Source organism: Cheilinus undulatus, linkage group 22 (genome assembly GCF_018320785.1).
Source record: "Cheilinus undulatus linkage group 22, ASM1832078v1, whole genome shotgun sequence".
Classification (NCBI taxonomy): domain Eukaryota; kingdom Metazoa; phylum Chordata; class Actinopteri; order Labriformes; family Labridae; genus Cheilinus; species Cheilinus undulatus.
Window position 1 is genome coordinate 10,897,743 of NC_054886.1, and position 17,107 is coordinate 10,914,849.

The 17,107-nt window shown below is 40.6% G+C and overlaps 1 protein-coding gene across 1 annotated transcript; it reads right to left on the reverse strand.

The window, feature by feature from the left end:
* Window positions 1-2,297: 2,297 nt before the first annotated feature.
* Window positions 2,298-9,273, reverse strand: LOC121504876 (nuclear factor 7, brain-like). The gene is made up of 10 exons (XM_041779958.1): window positions 9,159-9,273; window positions 6,276-6,347; window positions 6,124-6,186; window positions 5,968-6,051; window positions 5,547-5,663; window positions 5,311-5,433; window positions 5,088-5,216; window positions 3,583-3,667; window positions 3,396-3,422; window positions 2,298-3,255 (listed from the first exon to the last, which is right to left on the reverse strand). The coding sequence occupies exons 1-10, from the start codon at window positions 9,207-9,209 to the stop codon at window positions 2,708-2,710; spliced, it is 1,299 nt and encodes a 432-aa protein (XP_041635892.1). The 5' UTR covers window positions 9,210-9,273; the 3' UTR covers window positions 2,298-2,707.
* Window positions 9,274-17,107: the final 7,834 nt, after the last annotated feature.

Sequence of the window (17,107 nt, forward strand, 5' to 3'; positions counted from 1 at the left end):
ACAACTTCATTCATGTGTAGAGGTTTTTCAACATCTAAAACAGCAATAATTCAAAAAACACGTGCAAGTGAATCCCAGCAGGGATCACTGTAAAACAAGCAACATCTTAACACAGCTAAACATCTAAAACAGATCTAAATACCCTGCACTCATGCATGATGGGAAAACTCTGCCTCCCAGATCTGAGATGGCAGTAGGCGGAGCTTAGATCAATTGACTCTCTATATCAGGGGTATCATGGTACAGTTAAACCTGGTCTGCAAGATCATATCATATTTTTATTCTAACTGGCCCACGGGTATAAGGTCTGCAGATTTCCTCTAGTAAAACCTTGATGATCGAAATTATCCTTAAGTTATAAAAATGTGTAAAAGTAAAAAGGAAAAGTAATTGGATCAAATGTCAGGAATGTAGGAAAAAAAATAGTTTGTGTTATATCATATTTTCAATTTCACAGCTCATATTTATGACTTAAACTTGTGATTTTGACATTTTATTTCATATTTTGACATTTTGAACTCAAGATTTCAGATTGAATCTCATATTTTGTCCTTTAAAATGCAAGATTTCGAATTTTATCTCATTTGCCTTTTAAAGTCATTATCTTGACTTTAAATTTCATGTTTTGATCCCAAAAACTTATCTTGTCATTTATTAAGTAAGTATTAAGTATTATCCTGTTTTGTAAAACTGCAATAATGCAATTACACAATGCATTAAGAATAATAAGCACAAAATTAAGGCACAGTCAAAAACTATAATTAGCAAACTCAAATGCTTAGTCATGCTGCCAACTTACAGCTCTGCTAGCTAAAATTCTAACTACAAATATAGAGCCAAAAATATGAAGCGCAAACTTAAACATCACACTCTGTCTCTATCATAAAGCATAAAAATATCATACTCACTGACAAATAGTGTCCAAGACCAAAAATCCCCCCCCCAAAAAAAAAAAGAATTCTGCAGGAGGTGAATCAATGCCATCTGCACTCCAAGGTACTCACATGACAATTAACTAGCACATAGCCACTGGTCTCTTTTCAACCAGGAGGGGGCAGTGTAAAAACAAAACTTAACTCAGACTGTATACAGACTTTACAGGCAGTGTAACAATCAAACTGAACTGACTTAAAGGACAGAATAAGAAGTATGTAGAAAAGTAAAGTTAGAGATTTTTAAGACTAGTCAAAAAGTAAAATTACACAAAAACTACTCAATAACATTATGGGTAAATGTAATTAGTTACTTTACATCCCTAAAATGTTAAATCCCCTCCCTATATCATAAAAAAGGCTGGTATACTTGTGGTCAAAGTTGTAATTAGTATGCATCCATTCATCCATCTTCTTCCACTTATCCAGGGTCGGGTGGCAGCAGGTGAGCAAGTCCACCCGGACGTCCCTCTTCCCAGCAACATTTTCCAGTTCTTCCTGAGTTTTTCTGAGGCGCTCCCAGGCCAGATGGGATATATAATCCCTCTGGCGAGTTCTGAGTCTGCCCAGGGTCTCCTACCAGTTGGATGAAGACCTCCACAGGAAGGCACCCAGGAGGCATCCTGATCAGATGCTCGAACCACCTCAACTAGCTCCTTTCAGTGTGAGGAGCAGCTGCTCCACCTCGAGATCCTTCCAGATGTCTGAGTTCCTCACTCTATCTATAAGGCTGAGCCAGGCCGCCCTCCTGGGGAATCTCAATCATGAGGTTCAGGTGCAATGGAGACCAGGCAGCAAGGGTGGAGGCCCAGGAGAACCGACCCCTAGCCGTGTAGACTGAAATTAGACATTATGCATTAGTATTTACTGGAAATTGCAGCGAATATATATTTTCTACTGTTGATATAAGTTATGACTCGTCAAGTAGAAGTGGGATGTAGAGGGTTTGTAGCAAGGTCAGTGGTTTCATTACTCAGAGAGCTGGGGATGCAGGGACAGAATTTACAAAAGACAGTTAAGGAGATGTCAGACGACGCAGTTCAGGCCAGTCAGTTGATTTGGATGAGGAGTCATAACGCTCTACCTCCCCCTACTCCCTTGTATTCTGTTTAATCATGACTAGAACCCAAAACCAGCCGAGTCATGAAACAAACCATCAAAGAATAGCAAAAAACAACAAAAAAGAAACATTAAAAGTCACGTGGTATTTTATAATGTGTGTATTTTTTTCCATTTAATCTATCTAATCTTAATCTCTTCCTCCTTTAAACTGATGGAGTATTTTCTTCTGTAAATAAAGGAAGAATAAAACACAAAGAAATGAATTCAGGATTTCCATCTTTTATTGTGTTAAAGGTGGCCAAGTGCAGACATTGGAAGGTGTAGTGATAAGAAAAATATAATGGAAGTAACTGATAAGAACAAGATCTTCACGGGGGACACATGAAACTTTCTTCAGATGAAGCAGAACATTTGAATCTCGATAATTCCCGATATGAATGCAGAGCACAGAAACCTTGAGTTGATTCTGAGGGAGGATTCCCTCACTCCTCGCCAGTTCAGCACACTTTTCCTGAAGTTGCCAACAAAGACAGTTAGCATGAGATGGACAGTAAAGTTGTGGTTGTTACTCCAATACAGTCTAAACTAAAAGATACAGAATTAATGTCAAACAGAACCCAGGAGACCTTCTGAAGATCTTCATGAAGCAACAGATAAATACTCATTATTGCAGGAAATCAGAGTAAAGTGAACTTTGAAGAAGCATGTTCCCTTCAAGCATCCATCACTGTTACATGTTTTCCCTGAGCATGGACTAGCAGGTCAGCTTGTCTGATTTTCAGCTGTGTGCCTTTCTCCAGCCACCCAAACACAGGGATCAGACCGTGTTTGAAGGTATCAGAGAAGGTGTAGATGTGAACCCTTCGATCTGCATCATAAAATGACACCTGACCCTCCCCCATGTCCACGTACACCCCAACCCGTGCAGGCATGGTCGCCTTCTGCAGGTTAACAGGCGTGTTGTCACATGCCCAGAATCTAGACGCCCTTAACAGGGTGTAGAAACCTCCATGAGGGAACAGGGTGGGGCTTTTCTTCTTCAGAGTGGACTGGGACATCACTCCAAACCTCCAGTAGCCTTCAGACGACACCTCCACCTCCCAGTAGTGTCTCCCAGCAGAGATGATGGTGTCTCCCAGCACAAAGGGCTGCTCGAGGTCCCTCTGACTCTGAGAATGAGATGAGGAAGGCTCAGTCTCAGAGAGATGCAGGTCTGAGGTGAGCCAGGGGTGACATGTGGAGACGTCAAACCGTACAGACACTGGATTAGAGAAAGAGACAGAGAAACATCAGGAGTAGAAGTGATAATAGCACATATGTCAAAGTCAAAGTTAGGTTCAACAGTTCAACGGTCTGTTTTCTATCTTAATATGTCCGTCGTTGATTGTGAGTGTTAATTACCTGCAGCGCTCTGAATCCACTGCCACACTGAAACACAAACAGATAAAAACATAACAGCAAGTTATTAAAAACAAAAATCAAACACTCAGAAAGAAAATAAGCTCCATATAGTACGAACAGGCACTCCACAAAGCAATCTAAATGAGAAATATAGATATAGACCAGTAAAGGATGTCAGCTGACTCACCAGAGTTCGGGATGTATTTGGGGTTTCCGCTCGTCGTCTTCCACGCTTTCTGTTTGCTTGGCAGCCACATCTTTGAGACAGCTTCCTGCAGGTTTAAATTCATCTCACATTACTGTCTGCTGTTGTCAATTTGAACATGTTTTTTTCTGGTCTTTCTCCTCTTTACCTCATGTCTGGTTTAAACATGTTCCACATCATGTGTACACTCATCAGTAATCAGATTATTCCTTATTTATCAGCAGTAATGTCACAGCAGAAACAAAAATGGAAAGACACATTTTTGGACACAACGGGAAATGATCTGACACAATCTGATCTGATCCAGTACAATAATATATGCTAAGATATTAAATAATACAGTATGAAAATCTAACAGGATATGATATGATGGGTAATGATGAGGTGAAATGACACAATATATGATATGATATGGAAAAATACAATGTGATGGAAGATGAGAAAAGACAAGAAAATACCAGATAAGATTATTTGATATCTAAATCGATTAGAAAATTTGTGGTACAATTTTTTTTGAAGACATGATACAGTATAAAATATGATTAGATATGAGAGAGATGGAACATGGCCAAACAAGATGATAGAACACAATCTGGTACAGTACTCTATGATACGATACAGTATAATATGTTACGATAAGATTGTATAGTCACTTACTGCTAAGCTATGACAACATACCCAAACATAATGTTTGCGTAACACAAACATTACATTATGATAAAGAAACATTAACTTTAATGTTTTCCCTAATGTATAATTTGTTACTTAAACATGAAGTTCATGTGACATTAACATTACGCAAACATAACATTAACGCAGTGTTTACATAATGTAAACATTAAATTATGAGAGTGTATCATTTACGCTTGCAATAACGTAACATGTATGTCATGTAATGTGACATGTGATAATGTGATTTAACATTTACATTAACCTTGCGTTTGTGTTACATAAACATTGAGTTATTGTGACGTTAACATTAATGTAAGTTTTATGTGATGTAATGTTGAGGTTAATGTAATGTTATGTTAATGTAAAATAATGTTCAGTTAACTTTTGTGTTATGTAAACATTACATTACTGTGATGTTTATGCTAAGGTAATGTTTACGTTAAGGTTATGAAACAATACAATGTGAAACGATACAATACATCGGATAAAAGAAGGCATGTTATGTTTAAGTTACAATAATGTAATGTTTTTGTTTCATTATAATTGAATATATGTGAGATAAAGTAGGTTACAATTCAGTATGTTACATTATGTTATGTTACAAGAGCACATGATGCCACAAAAAAGGTGCAAAACAGTATGACATGCTATGAGCTACGCTGAGTTGATACGATATGAGCTAAATTTAGATTAGATGAGACGAGACAAGACGGGATGATCTGATAAAATATGCCATCAAGTCTAAGAAGTTTGGTAATAAAATCTATGACATCCCTATTAAAACGTATTATAAATAATAACCAACAGAAACTCACCTCAGTATCCTCAGCCAGCAGAGACCAGGCCACAAACTCCAGCAGAGGAAGAATGGCTGACATCCTGGACTTGTTGGATCCTTTGGGATACAGCAGCTTCTTCAGCTCATCATCAGACACACCGTGAGCCTGGGGGTACAATTTGAGATATAGGACAGGATATATGACACATCCTGACATGTATTTATATCCCCAAACATGAGAACTCATCTCCTAAACAGACCTCTTTAATATCCCTCAGCTCTACAGCCCACTGTAGCAGTCTGTCATTGAGCTTCTCCTCATCTGGTCTCTCTTTCTCTCTTCTTCTGCTCTTCACATTTGTTCCTCTAGTTTTCATGTTGGCCTGGAGATAAAACACAGAACCTCGGGTTTGTGGATTTACTGTGAAATATGTTAATATGATTCACATATTTCTCATGTTTAAGTCAAAGTATGACTAAATGAAGGAGTACTGACCATGTTCATCTCCAGCTCTGAGGCCCAGCTCAGGATCAGACTCTTGCCGATCTCCAGACTCTCTGGCTCTCTGCTGCCCCCTGCTGGTGCCTCCTTCTTCTTTCTGCTATGTTTCCCCTGGACAAAAAAAAAACCCATCTGACATAAATCTTAAATACACTTTGAACCTGTGTTAGCTGTAGATATCACTCTGAATTTTTTTTTTCTAGTGGATTTATTTGTCTCCTACATCACTGGTTCTTTATTATTTTCAGTCTCCTTTTAACCCCAGTCTTAATGAAGCCAAACATGATGTAGCTTTATTCCACGTTTTGGGACTTTTCTGCACCATTGACCATGATATATCAGACAATATAAGCAGGTTAAAACATGTAGATTTGGAACTATGAAAGTATGGAGGATGCTGATATCTTTCTGTTACCTGGCTGATGTTGTTGACCTCCTCTGAGAGTTTTTGCAGTAGCTCCATACACCCAGACAGACTCTGCATGGACATCAGATCAGACTGAAAGGAGGAGAAACTGATTTCAACACACTATCCTTTATTTATTTGACTCTGATTTGGACTTTCAGCTACCTTTGCTACAGACGAGGACATCCAGGCTGGAACAGTGCACGATAAATCATTAGATTCTTTAATCTGCAGGAAATATCACATGAAAAATGCACCTTAAAACCGAAGAATCTTTCAGAAATAATGAATGAATGTCATGAGATTGAACAGCCGACCTGGAGCTCACTGATGTCAGGTCTCAGCCAGGATGCAGAGCTCACTTGAGTGATTTTCTCCACAGCTTTGGTCTAAGGAAAAAAAAAAAAAAGTTTGGTGTACACAAGCCCGAAGTGGACATACATCCATAGTCTTTATTCTACTTAGTTTTCCTGTTATAACAATTAAAACTTCAGCCAATTATTCAAGATTTCACTGTAATTCATAATCATTCTGGGCATAACAAGGCTGGTTTCCCCAGTACAAAGAGGTAATTTCTAAGAAATTACCAAAATTTCATTCTAAGCAAAATTCACAAACTTAATTTGTGTGGTCAAAATGTTTTCAGGTGTGGGTGTTCATTAGTCATGAGTGGGTGGAAATGAATCCTTATGTCTGACTAGTTTAGAACCACTGCTGTTGAATTCTGATTAAATGAAGAGACCATGAAGACTGACACCATTGATAACATGGTGACAAATTCAAGTTTTTAACTGTGTAATAAAGCTGTTTAAAATTAACTTAACAAGATGTCTGCAGCATTTTTATGTTTTTAATAAATCAGGTTCCTTCAGGCCCTGTTTACTTCATTTATTCATTTATTTATTCTCATCTTTGAGTTGAATACAAAAACCCAGAACGATTGAATTTGCATGTTAAATGAATTTATCAGATCATGCTGATATTTTGTTTTTATGATGCATTTTCAGAATAAAGTAAAAATTGAACATTCGATGTCTTTGATACCTGCAAAAGTATTCATCCCCTTGGATAAATCTTTAGTTTATGAATGCTGAGACACAGCTGACCTGGAGCTCACTGAGGTGAGGTTTCAGCCAGGGTTCAGAGCTCACAAGACTGACTTTCTCCAAAGATTTGGCCTGAGGATGGAAGATGTGCAGAAGTGTCCAATGTAGAAGATTGAATGCCAAATTGAAAATAAACATTGGAATAACTGCTTTATGAATGATTTATTTTTATTTTACTATTTATTTATTTTTAAAGCTTAAAAGTTAAGAGAGGTATATTTTTGTTGTTTGAGACACAAACATTTTTTCTTAAATTCTGTGTTTTAAGTCGGGATTCGGAAATTTAACTCAGAATTCAGGGATCTAAGTCAGAATTCTCAAAAAGGTCAGGCCTCAGGGTTTAGGGTCAGCATTCTGAAATAAAATGAATTAAGAATAATGAATCTCATGATATACAGCCGACCTGTAGCTCACTGAGTTCAGGTCTCAGCCAGGGTTCAGAGTTTGAAAGACTGAATTTCTCCACAGCTTTGCCCTGAAGATAAACATTAAAAACATTTAATCAGCCTTAATTAAATCTTGATGTAAAGAGAGTGGACTATATTGAAGCTCCAACAGCAAAATGGAACTCAAAATTGGAATAGCTGCATGTTAAACACTATCAGGTTTATAAAAGTATGCTTGATGTTCTTAGTTTCTATGTGGCTACTCAGGTTACTGTGGGAGAAACAGCCTATCCCAAGAACCAGATGTAGATGAGTGGGAATCCTGATTCCCAAGAAGAAGGAGTCCTCTGATCTAATCCAGTTCTGTATCATGTCACTCTTGAATGTTGAAGGGAAGATTTTCTTTAGTTTCAGACACAGAGGTTAAATAGTTATTTAGAAATGAACAGGTTAAGAGACACAACAGCGCAGAAAGAAAATGTCAAAAAAGAATGTCACAGCCCCAGTGTTCTATTGTTCTATTCAGTTTCTTTGAAACTGATAAATGAGTAACAGAAATAAAAATCAAAACAAAAAGAGTTTGTTTTTAGTTTTCTGTTCCCCAGTATAATATAAAGTGTCTGAAAGTGCCCTGGGTGGCTGGTCCCCCTTGTTTTGCTTTTATGTTTTTAAGAGTAAATTGGTGAACAGCTTGTTTCTTGATTATCAACATAAAAATCTGTTTGCTATAATGTACACTGACCCGCCCTGACTGACCTGTCCAATCAGATTGGTGAGATTTGTTCTGCAGTCCATCAATCTTTGCACCTTATTTTTGTCAACCATTATATGTGTTTTGATTCAAAATAGATGAATAATGCTATGTCAATGTTTGTCTTCTAGACTTGGAATAAGGATTTGATTTGTTATTTTTTCAGTCATTTAGGCTATCTTGTGGTTATCGTTTATAATACAAAGGGTTAATAGCTTATAGTCAAAGGAAACCAGAGTAGCCCACAAAGGTGCAAACTTTGATTTCCTGATCATTGTGTCACAGTGAAACAGGTACATGTACTACAACTGTAAAATAAAGGTTTGAATAACAAGCCGGCTTAAACATGCCCTGGATTTGAATATCTCTGGATTACTGTAAATCCCTTCATGCAATAAATCAAATAAAAAGTGGAGTAATCTTTGAGCTGAAGTATTTTTTCATATCAACATAAAGCCAACCTTTTTATGTGTTGATATTCAGAGGAAGAGCAACACAAAAATCAACATGGAATGTTTGATTATTTAAAAATCAGACCAAACTTCTAAAAGTAACTGCAAGAAGACATCATGAGTTTATTTAGTTAGTTGATGTGGTGTATCTAGTATGTAGCAGCGAGAAGCATGAGATGTCATGAGAAGTACAGTATTAGTGGATTTCAAAACTACAGATTTGGTTATTAGTGCCCCATGATAGTTTTCAAAGTTTAAGTCACCTTTTTCGAATTATGCCAAACAGTTATGAAATTTACAAGACAAAATAAACAAGATTATCAAATTCAGAGTAAATACACTACTTTCACCGATAAATGAATGTTCCTCTAATATTCTCTTTAAGTTTGACTTTGTCATATTGGCTTTACTCTAAACAGAATGACTTCACATAACAAAGGTTGACCCTTTCGCCGACTTTTTAACATTCTTTTCATTAGAAATAATAATTTAAAAAAAAACCTACCCATTTCTTTGTTTTTACAAATTTACTTTGGGTCTCTGACACAGGTGTCATATTCACTGCTATTGTCCATCTAGAGTCAGTTGACAGTCTCACCTATAAAACCCACATGAAGAACAAAATATGAACTTATAGACACAAAAACGAAGTAAATCTGATCTATTATTTCAAATGAAGTTTCCTTCAACCACAAACACAAAACCAAAGAAATAATCCCAGAAGTTACTTTCCGTCTTCGATGTTTCTCTGAATCAGTGGTCAGGTTTGTGGAGTCTGAACTTTGAATGTTTTTATGATCTCATAATAAATGTTATAAAACTGTTTACTGGATGTAACCTTTACTTCTGAATGAAGGACTTTGATCAGATCAGATCATGATTAAAACTGGTCTAACCATCTTGGATTATGAAAAAAACACAAAGCAAAATAATACTAAATAAATCAGGTAATCAATTCTTCCCTTTTTCTCTGCTGTTTTCTGTTTAATCACGACTAAGATTCAAAATCAGCAGTCATGAAAAAAACAATAAAGAAATGTTCTTTAAAAAAAAAATCACATGATAATTAGCTATTCTTTCCGTTTTCTCATTCCTTCTGTTATTTGCCTGTTTATTTTGCCTTTGCTTTTTAATCTAATCTACTCCATCCTAATTAATTCAGTGTGTTGCTTCTGTAATTAAAGGAATTAAAGGAATAAAACGAGAAAATACAGAGATGAACAGTGATTTATACCATTTATTGTCAAGGTGGCAAAGTGAAATCATTAAGATGTGCAGTGATTAAAAATAATAATTAATGACATGAAATCATTGATTGACATGAACATGCTTTTCATCAGAGAGAACACAGACAACCTCCATCAGATCAAACAGAACAAATCTGTTTTTCCAGAGCACAGAAACCATCCAGTTGCCATCATCAGTTTCAGTTTGTTCCCTGATCACTAGGTGTAAGTTTCCTCTACATAAAAATGATTCACTGATATGTGTTTTTTAAACAAAAATCAAGGTTAAAAGTTTTAATGACAACTTTCATATAAAGTATGAAAAATAACAGCAAGAGAGACAACAAAGGTAAATATAACTTTATTCAAAGGTACTAGATCTCCCTTGCCCGGACGTGGGTCACAGGGGCCCCCTCCTGGAGCCAGGCCTGGGAGTGGGGCTCGATGGCGAGCGCCTGGTGGCTGGGCCTGCACCCATGGGGCCCAGCCGGGCACAGCCCAAAGAGACAACGTGGGTCCCCCCTCCCATGGACTCACCACCCGTAGGAGGGGACATAGAGGTTGGATGGGCGGCGGCCGAAGATGGGGACCTTGGCGGTCCAATCCTCGGCTGCAGAGGCTGGTGCTGGGGACATGGAATGTCACCTCTCTGGTGGGGGAGGAGCCTGAGCTTGTGAGTGAGGTTGAGCGGTACCGGCTAGATATAGTTGGTCTCACCTCGACGCACAGCTTGGGCTCTGGAACCAGTCCTCTTGAGAGGGGTTGGACTCTTTTCCACTCTGGAGTTGCACCTGGTGAGAGGTGCCGAGCAGGTGTAGGCATACTGATTGCCTCCTGGCTGGCAGCCTGTACATTGGGGTTTACCCCGGTGGACGAGAGGGTAGCCTCCCCTCCACCTTCGGGTGAGGGGACGAGAGGGTAGCCTTCCTCCACCTTCGGGTGGGGGGACGGGTCCTGACTGTTGTTTGTGCGTATGCACCGAACAGCAGCTCAGAATACCCACCCTTTTGGAGTCGCTGGAGGGGGTGCTGGAGAGTGCTCCTTCCGGGGACTCCATCATCCTGCTGGGAGACCTCAGTGCTCATGTGGACAATGACAGTGAGACCTGGAAGGGGGTGATTGGGAGGAACGGCCCCCCTGATCTGAACCCGAGTGGTGTTCTGTTGCTGGAATTCTGTGCTCGTCATGGGATGTCTATAACAAACACCATGTTCAGGCATAAGGGTGTCCATATGTGCACTTGGCACCAGGACACCCTAGGTTGCGGTTTGATGATCGACTTTGTAGTCGTATCATTGGACTTGCGGCCACATTTCCTGGACACTCAGGTAAAGAGAGGGGTGGAGCTGTCAACTGATCACCACCTGGTTGTGAGTTGGCTCCGCTGGTGGGGGAGGAAGCCGGTCAGACCTGGCAGGCCCAAATGTATGGTGAGGGTCTGCTGGGAACGCCTGGCAGAGTCCCCTGTCAGAAGGTACTTCAACTCTCACCTCCGAAAGAGCTTCAACCACGTTCCAGGGGAGGCAGGGGACATTGAGTCCAAGTGGGCCGTGTTCCGTGCCTCTATTGTCGAGGCGGCTGATAGGAGCTGCGGCCGTAAGGTGGTCGGTGCCTGTCGTGGCAGCAGCCCCTGAACCCGCTTGTGGACACCGGCGGTGAGAGGCACCATCAAGCTGAAGAATGAGTCTTATCAGGCCTTTTTGGCCTGTGGGACTCCAGAGGCAGCTGACAGGTACTGGCAGGCCAAGCAGTTTGCAGCTTCAGAGGTTGCCAAGGCAAAAAATTGGACATGGGAGAAGTTTGGAGAGGCCATGGAGAATGACTTCCGTACGGCTTCAAGAAGATTCTGGACCACCATCCGGTGTCTCATGAGGGTGATGCAGTGCGTTTTCAACACCTTGTACGGTGGAAATGGCGTGCTGTTGACCTTGACTCAGGACGTTGTGGGTCGGTGGAAGGAATACTTTGAAGACCTCCTCAATCCCATTGACACACCTTCCGATGAGGAAGCAGAGTCTGGGGACATGGGTGTGGGCTCTTCTGTCTCTGGGGCTGAGGTTGCCAAGGTGGTCAGAAAGCTCCTTGGTGGCAGGGCCCCGGGGGTGGATGAGATCCGCCCTGAGTTCCTCAAGACTCTGGATGTTGTAGGGCTGTCTTGGCTGACACGCCTTTGCAACATCACCTGGGCATCAGAAACAGTGCCCCTGGACTGGCAGACTGGGGTGGTGGCCCTCTTTAAGAAGGGGGACTGGAGGGTGTGTTCCCATTATAGAGGGATCACACTCCTCAGCCTCCCCGGTAAGGTCTATTCGGGGGTCCTGGAGAGAAAGGTCCGTCGGATAGTCGATCCTCAGATTCAGGAGGAGCAATGTGGTTTTCGTCCTGGCCGTGGAACAGTGGACCAACTCTACACTCGGTAGGGTCCCACAGGGTGCATGGGAGTTTGTCCAACCAATCTACATGTGTTTTGTGGATCTGGAGAAGGCATTCGACTGTGTCCCACGAGGAATCCTGTGGAGGGTGCTCTGGGAGTATGGGGTGCTGGACCCCCTGATAAGGGCAATTCGGCCCCTGCACGACCGGTGCCAGAGCTTGGTCCGTATTGCCGGAAGCAAGTTGGACTCGTTCCCGGTGCGTGTTGGACTCCGCCAGAGCTGCCCTTTGTCACTGGTTCTGTTTATAACTTTTATGGACAGAATTTCTAGGCGCAGCCAGGGCGTTGAGGGTGTCCGGTTTGGTGGCCTCAGGATTAGGGCTCAGGACACGCTGGAGAGACTATGTCGCTCGGCTGGCCTGGGAACGCCTCGGGATCCCCTGGGAAGAGCTGGACGAATAGGCCGGGAAAGTTCCTCCGAAGAGAGGAAAGTCTGGGCTTCCCTGCTTGGGCTGCTGCCCCCGTGACCCGATCTCAGATAAGCAGAAGAAGATGGATGGATGGATGGAGTTTAAAAACCTTTAAAGGTCACCTCTTCTGTTGTCCACTACAATAATGACAGGCTGCCGGAGTTTGTTGTAAGACATGTTTATAACATCATGTTTATGAAATTAAATTAAATGTGTACAGTGATTAAATAGTTATCTGTATGTATCACATCATGGCCTCTGTTATTGTTATACGTATTGAATCGGAGCCTGTGTATTGCGATATATATCCTGTTGTGGCCTCTGTATCATGATGAGTATTGTATTGTCAGTCACTGTTAAAAGCAGATGAATGATTGCAGAAGAGATTGAAATGATCAATATAACCCAGTTTTAATAAACAGCAGAGTCATTGCAGCCAGGCGTGGAGCTGCAGGGTCTACTAAAATGACTGCTGAATATCTGACAAAAGAGTAAGGGTGTTTGAGTCCCGACTACAGTTTTACAGGGTCATGGGAGCACAGCTTCCTGTGTCAAGCAGAGCCAAAGGCAGAGGAGTGTGAAATGATTTCAGGAGGGATGAAGGGTTTTACTATCAATGGGACATAGCAGTGGTGGTAAGGTGAGGAAAGGAATGCAGTGAATAGATTATTCTTTGAGAGTAACTAATGTTTTGGTGATTATTGATTCTTTTTCTTATATTTCTAAACACAGACTCAGATGAGACTTAAGGCAGTCTCAGTATTCACCCGAGCCTAGGGTGCATTCTCCTGCAGAAGAAGAATAGATGCCATCTTGGACTTTCTGGGTTCTTCAGGATCCAGCAGATTCAGCTCAGTGAGCTCTGTGAGCCTGGATGACAATATATAATTATTGATAGGATATATGATACATCCTGACAATGTGAGTGTTTCAACGCATGTGTATCTTCAAACATAAGAACTCTTTTCCCAAACAGACCTCTTAGATAAGATTAGAAGAGATATCCCTTTATTAGTCCCAGAAAGGGAAATTCCAAATTCACAGCAGCAAGAGTGGTGTAAACAAAGCACACAAGAGAGTAAAAAGAGCATTCGACAAGTACAATGAATAAATACTAATAGGACATATAAAAATGTAATTTACAAATTAAAAATGTATAAATAGTATTTACAGGAGACATTTATACGTACACCTATATACACAAATATACATGCACAAATATATATAAACAAACTTGTAGGGATTATACATATAAATATTAGTTATTGCACAATAGTTTTTATTTGGAACACTTTTTGTTGTGGAGCCTAACAGCCGCAGGAAGGAATGACCTGCGATTCCTCTCCTTCACATACTTCGGGTGTAGCATCCTGAATATCCCTGGTGCTCCTTCTAAAATACCCTACTTGACATTCTAGTGTATCTACAGCCTGTGTCTACTTTAGATTTTGCATTTTTCCCATTTACCTTTAGCTCTTTTCTGATTGTTTCTTCTCTAGGAATGACTATCACCTCATCCAGACTCTACATCGTCACCTTCTTTAGGCCTTTGCACACAGAGTCCGTTTCTTTCATCTGAATTTTTGCACGTTTATGTTGAGAAATAAAATGGAGCTCATGGTGTGCTAATGATTTTTACACATTGATGATTTGGATTGGAGTCTGCTGCCCCACTTTAAACATTGTAATTTGTCTGTGTATTATGTGGATATCAACTTTGGAATTATAACAGATAAAGGCAGAAGTTTGTACTCAAAGCCATCTAACACCTAGTCTACACTGTGTGATTCTGGGCTGTCCCAGACCAAAGATGACCAGTCGTGGTGATATCTTTGGTTGTGGCTCTAAAACGATGGTCCTCACTGGGACAGACGGCTGTTGTCATGGTCTTACGACCCAAGATATCCTGGGATAAAATTCTGACAGTGTCAGAAATGTAGGATGAATATCTCACGACATGACTGCAGCTAAGACCTACGTTGACGAACCAACGAGTAGAAATGCAGGATGAAATGATGTCACTATAAATACGACACTAGTCCCAACAAACAAGTTTGCATTAGAATGGAGACAATGCCAAAATGCAGAAGTTTGTGGGATTCCAACAAGAGGAAAATCATGATCCAGATGTTTTTCTAAGCCTATGAATGCTATATTTACATTGGGTTTGTAACTGCTGTGCTCTATGATTTACCATGGCACTGTCAGCATAGATGGATGATGCACACTGATATGGCACACTGATGACATTTATTACTTTACACATCACTGTACATCGTAGCCTGCAATTCAGCCTGCTGTTTAGTGGGAGTTGTAATCATTCAGTCTGCACACATCAAACTTGATGTTGTGTAAGATTCATGTCTCACAGTGTAGCATGGCAGAGATCGCTAAAAATGCAAAGTCTGCAGGAGGACCAAGAGAGACAGGATGAAAAAGTTCTCTCCAACTTGGCTCAGCGCTATTATGCATGAGTGTGTGCACGCTGGGTGGATCCAGTGTGATTTTAAAGGTGTGATGGAGTCACAGGCTTGCAGTACAAAACAATTTGCCACATTGTATGAATTTGGCCCAAAGAAAGGTGACGTTTTCTCAGATTATAGAGCTGAAAAAAAGCAGCAGAAAATAATAGACCCTGTGTGTGATGACCTTAAGGACAGAACAAGAAGTATGTAGAAAAGTAAAATTAGAGATTTTTAAGACTACTCATAAAGTGAAAGTATGCGAAAACTACTCAATGACAGTAATATGAGTAAACGTAATTAGTTACTTGAACATAAAATGCTAAATCCTGTCCCCATATAATAAAAAAATGCTGGTATACTTGTGGTCAAAGTCGTAATTAGTACACATCCATTCATCCATCTTCTTCCACTTATCCGGGGTCAGGTCGCAATGGCAGCACTCAGTTCTTCCTGAGTTTTTCTGAGGCACTCCCATGCCAGATGGGATAGTCTCTTCCCAGTTAGGCGTGCCTGGAAGATCTCCACAGGAAGGCACCCAGGAGGCATCCTGATCAGATGCCCAAACCACCTCAATTAGCTCCTTTAAATGTGAGGAGCAGCACCTCCACCTCGAGATCCTTCCAGATGTCTTGAGTTCCTCGCTCTATCTATAAGGCTGAGCCCAACCACCCTCCTGAGGAATCTCAGGCATGAGGATCAGGTGCAATAAAGACCGGACGGCAGGCAAGGGTGGAGGACCAGGAGAACTGACCCCTAGCAGTGTAGACTGGAATTAGACATTGTGCATTAGTATTTACTGGAAATTGCAGCTGATATCTATTTTCTACTGTCGATGTAAGTTAGGACTCGTCCAGTAGAAGTGGGATGTAGAGGGTCTGTAGCAAGGTCAGCGGTTTCATTACTCAGAGAACTGGGGGTTGCAGGGACAGGAGTTGCAAAAGACAGTTAAGGAGATTTCAGATGATGCAGTTCAGGCCAGTCAGTTGATTTGGATGAGGAGTCATAACGCTCTACCTCCCCCTACTCCCTCGTATTCTGTTTAATCATGACTAGAACCCAAAACCAGCCGAGTCATGAAACAAACAGTCAAAGGGTAGCAAAAACCAACAAAACAGAAACATTAAAAATCATGTGGTATTTCATAATGTGTGTATTTTTTTCCATTTAATCTGTCTAATCTTAATCTTTTCCTCCTTTAAATTGATGGAGTATTTTCTTCTGTAAATAAAGGAAGAATAAAACACAAAGGACAGAGATGAATTTAGGATTTCCATCTTTTATTGTGTTAAAGGTGGCAGAGTGCAGACACTGGAAGATGTAGTGATAAGAAAAATATAATGGAAGTAACTGATAAGAACAAGATCTTCAGGGAGGACACATGGTACTTTCTTCGAATGAAACAGATCATTTGAATCTCGATAAATACCGATATGTGACCGAAGCCAGATGAAGTTCCTGCAAGACGGTTTCCCGGTTGTTGAGAAAAATGGATACAAAGTCGTTTTCTTCAAAATGATCATTTTCCGTTTTTTCTCATTTCATGCAAGTCCGACATTTAAACTACTCAGTCGATGAAAAAAGTAACACAATGTGATATTTAAAAGCGTTAATTTTGTGTTTTAAAATGCCCTATTCTCGCAGTTGCTGCAAGGATATTGAGGGGAGGGGAAAGCGAAACTGCAGGGTGATAATTGGCCACTCAGTCTGCCATTGTTCCCAGTTTTGCCTATTGAGATGGACAATAACAAACACCGCATGGCTCAAACGCCACCCCCCTCGGCACGTATACAGCTGTTTCTAGTTATCACCTTTATCAACAAGCCTCAAGATGCACCCTGCAGCGAAGAAAAGTAGAAGAGATGATGAAGAAGCAGCAAGAATTATCAACAGACTTCGGACAACTTCAAGATCACTCGACA